The sequence below is a fragment of the Seriola lalandi genome, unplaced genomic scaffold (genome assembly GCF_002814215.2).
Source record: "Seriola lalandi dorsalis isolate HSWRI2012SDOR001 ecotype SW California unplaced genomic scaffold, Sedor1 jcf7180002054359, whole genome shotgun sequence".
Taxonomy (NCBI): Eukaryota; Metazoa; Chordata; class Actinopteri; order Carangiformes; family Carangidae; genus Seriola; species Seriola lalandi.
In genome coordinates this window covers 405,185-408,939 of record NW_019524912.1, presented here as the reverse complement: position 1 = coordinate 408,939, position 3,755 = coordinate 405,185, and the positions used below count along the sequence as shown (strand labels likewise).

At 40.1% G+C, this 3,755-nt stretch overlaps 1 gene segment (V, D, J or C); it reads left to right on the top strand.

Annotated features, from left to right (window-relative positions):
* Window positions 1-2,284: 2,284 nt before the first annotated feature.
* Window positions 2,285-3,755, top strand: part of LOC111656561 (Ig kappa-b4 chain C region-like) — a 2,901-nt gene continuing 1,430 nt past the window's right edge. The window contains 2 exon segments of the C gene segment in view: window positions 2,285-2,292; window positions 3,469-3,559. Of these exon segments, the coding sequence occupies window positions 2,285-2,292; window positions 3,469-3,559 (99 nt within the window).

Genomic DNA, 3,755 nt, shown 5'->3' with positions numbered 1-3,755 from the left:
AAGGGCTTCCCCTCAGACTGGAGTCTGGCCTGGAAGGTGGAGGGCAGCAGCAGCAGCAGCAGCTGGGAGGAGAGCAGGAGCCCCGGGGTGCTGGAGAAGGACGGCCTCTACAGCTGGAGCAGCACCCTGAGGGTCCCTGCAGACCAGTGGAGCAAGCTGGACTCTGTGACCTGTGAGGCCACCCAGAGCACCCAGACTCTGGTCTCAGAGACACTGAGGAGAGACCAGTGTTCCCAGTCCTGACCTGACTCACCAGGACTCTGCTACTGGTTTTTCTCTGTTCTCTGTAACAGTCTCTCTCTCTTTCTTTCTCTCTGATTTATTTGCTGGTTTTCTCTAATGTTTGTAATTTCTGTATTTGCAGTAAATAAAGATCTGTTCATCAAATAATTCTGCCTCCATCTGTAGTTTTTATAAAATCAACAGATGATCTTGATCCTTTCTCAGTGACATGAAATACAACAAGATCGATCCCTCCCCCTGGTTAAAGCTCTTGAACTAATTGTTTGTTTCTATATTTTCTTTCAGACATTTTAATAAAATTTGGTCAATTAAAAGTTTTGTCACCTCCATTCAAACCCTGAGCTCTTAAACTGATTGTTTTATGTTGTTTGAGGGGCAGAAATCTGCTGAATCTTTGTTGGATTTTCAGGAGCTGTAACAGTTCTGCATCTCAGGTCACCCGCCTGTCTACAGCATTCTCTGTCATCCAGCTCCCAGTCAGTAATTTTCCATTCACCCTGTCCTTCTGCACCTCCCTGTATTAGCCACTCCCACCTAATCAAGGCAACTCCATTCACCTCGTCACACAGCTTCTCGTGATTACACTCAACCAGTATACAAACCTGAGCCTGATGTATGATAGGATGTCATCAGCATACGAGTAGATTTTAGAGTGACCAACAATAAAACTGAGTCCAAATTTTATGATTCTTTGAATGTAAGTAACTGTAAATTCATGAAAATGGAGACAGAGTAGAAGTAAAAATCCATATTCTACAAATCATGTCTTCCTATTTTTAAATAGTTTTTAAACAATGGACATTTGTTACTCTCATTGGTTGCTACTTTGACCAAATAGCACAATGAATAGAAGTTAATACAATGTACTGACGAATGTGTGGTTGTATGTGTGTTTGTGTGTGTGTGTGTGTGTGTGTGTGTGTGTGTGTGCATGTGTGTGTGTGTGTGTGTGTGTGTGTGTGTGTGTGTGTCTGTCAGTGAAGTGTATCAGTCTCTGCAGTAGCTTCCAGCTGCAGCAGTCAGTTCAGTTTCTGTTCAGTTTGACTGAAGGAGGTTTGTGTACGACACTTTTTCACTGTGTGAACACAGGTTTGCTATCAATCCAGTGTTCACTCTGACAGTAGTAAACTGCTGCATCTTCAGTCTGGACTGCACTGATGGTCAGAGTGAAGTCAGAGTTTGATCCACTGCCTGTAAAAGGACCTGGAATCCCTGATACTCGAGTGGTAGCAAAGTAAATCATCAGTTTAGGTTTTTCTCCATCTCTCTGTTGGTACCAGGCTAAAAGGTGGTAGTTGTTCCAAACATGAACATTCTGACTGGTCCTACATGTGATGGTGACAGAGGCTCCCAGAGCAGAGCTCACTGCTCCAGGCTGAGTCACTGTGACCTGTCCTCTGGACTCTGAGGAGACAGAGACAGAAACATAAAGCAGCATCATGGTTTTGTCGGCATTTCAGAGGGATGGATGTTGATGGAGGAGAGGAGTTGGATTCTCTGGACTTTACCTGACTACCACCTTTTAGCCTGGTACCAACAGACCACCTGACTTGTTAGAAAATAGAAAATAAACAGAACAATATCACTTTAGTTTTATAGTTCTGATTACATTAAATCATGACAATGGTAGATCATTAAATACATTAGAAATACAATTAATTGTAGTTGTAGCATACTAAGACTCAGATTAAATGTACACAAGCATAATCCATAATTTAGACTGAATAACAATTTATTTTAGGGTAATCACTTGCTTGTGACATCATGGTACTTTCCGATTAATTCTGTGGTGACATACTATATCTTCATATATCCAGAGGATGTATATACTGTATGTGATTATAATATATTCCCTTATAGGTGACATATATTGTAAAATCACTCTTGATATAGGGAACAATATGTCATATTAAATCTCTGTATGGGGTCCTTCATATGTGACCTCTGACCTTCTCTGTACTGATGTTAGCACATGTTAATGCAGTGGAGAGACTGTCAGCTCTTTTGGATTTTCACTTTCTAGTTAAACTGAAACATCAACATGTTCGTGTGAGTGCAGCAGTTTTTTTTAATTCAGCTACATTTTCTTCACTTTCCTTCTTTAAAATGTGTTTCAGTGATTTTTATAAACTGCTGTTAAATGTTTACATAGTCATTTTGTGGTATTATTATTAAAGTAGTATTAGTCAAGTATTTGTTTTATTCACATGTGTATGTGCCTTTGGATTCATTAAAAGTTCAATTGAGAATTTAAATTTGATTATGTATGAATGCTTTTTAAGATTGCTTGAGATAAACTACATCATGGGAATGAATGGATGTGGCAAAAATAAACATTAAAACTAACATAATTTGTGTGAAATTGTTTCCTTGATGGATATTTTTTATTAAATGTAGTATTTCAGGCTTTCTTGGGATTTGGAATTTCTTTAAATTCTTTGGAAATTTGTTAAATAAAATTTTAATTTCAGTTGAAATTTCTTTAATTGTAAACTGTGAGTTTGGTGTAAACATTAACTGACACTCACTCGGTGTGTTTGAAATCATAACACAAAGAATATAATTATATTCTAAATGTCAAATTCAATTAATACAGTATTTCTATCTGGAAAACTTCTTATAACATGAGAATATGTTGCAGTCAAACCTAGTTTGTTAGTTTCAGTGCAGCTGTTGAGTCAGATCAGTTCCTCTGCAGCTGAGGGTTTTTGTACGATGTTGTATCACTGTGTGAACGGGAGGGCTTCACTCTGCTGACAGTAATAAACTCCTGCATGTTCAGTCTGATTTCTACCGACGCTCAGAGTGAAGTCAGTCCCATGAGATAGACTGCCACTAAAACAATCTGGAACTCCAGAGTAACGGGTTGTATCAGAATAGATCAGGAGTTTAGGAGCTTCTCTGGGTTTCTGAAGGTACCATTGGAGGTCGCTACCAACTTATGAACTGGTTTTACATCTGATAGAGACAATCTGACTTGGAACAACAGACTGAAATCCAGGAGACTGAGTCAGGATGATTTCTCCTGACGAAACTGGAAAACATGAAAAAGAGGAGAAGGGTTATTGAGACAAATCCAACTTGGAGGAAGATGATCAACATCCAAACAGAAGAGGATCATTTCTTTAACATGGAAAATAGATGAAAGAAGGTCAGTGCTGCTTGTTCCAGTGTTTCTCCATCATAGCAGAACATCATTGTGGTGAACCTGGTTGCATCCTGAAGCAAAGTTTTCACAAGAGAGAGTCGCACCCTGAACGAGGAGCCCCAGGGTGGCCCCAGCAGTAGAGTCAGAGACATCATCATTGTGCTGCCGGTGTGTCAATAGCTCTGAAAGGCCTGGACAGCCACTGATCAACACTGGACTCTTAACAGCTGGGAGCAGAGAGGCAGGACACATATGCAAACACACAGAGTCAGTGAACTGTAGCTGTCCTCAGTCAAGGGTATTGCGAGGTAAGTTGGACCCAAATGCAGCCAACACATGGGAGACGGTGCAGGCAGGTTTATTT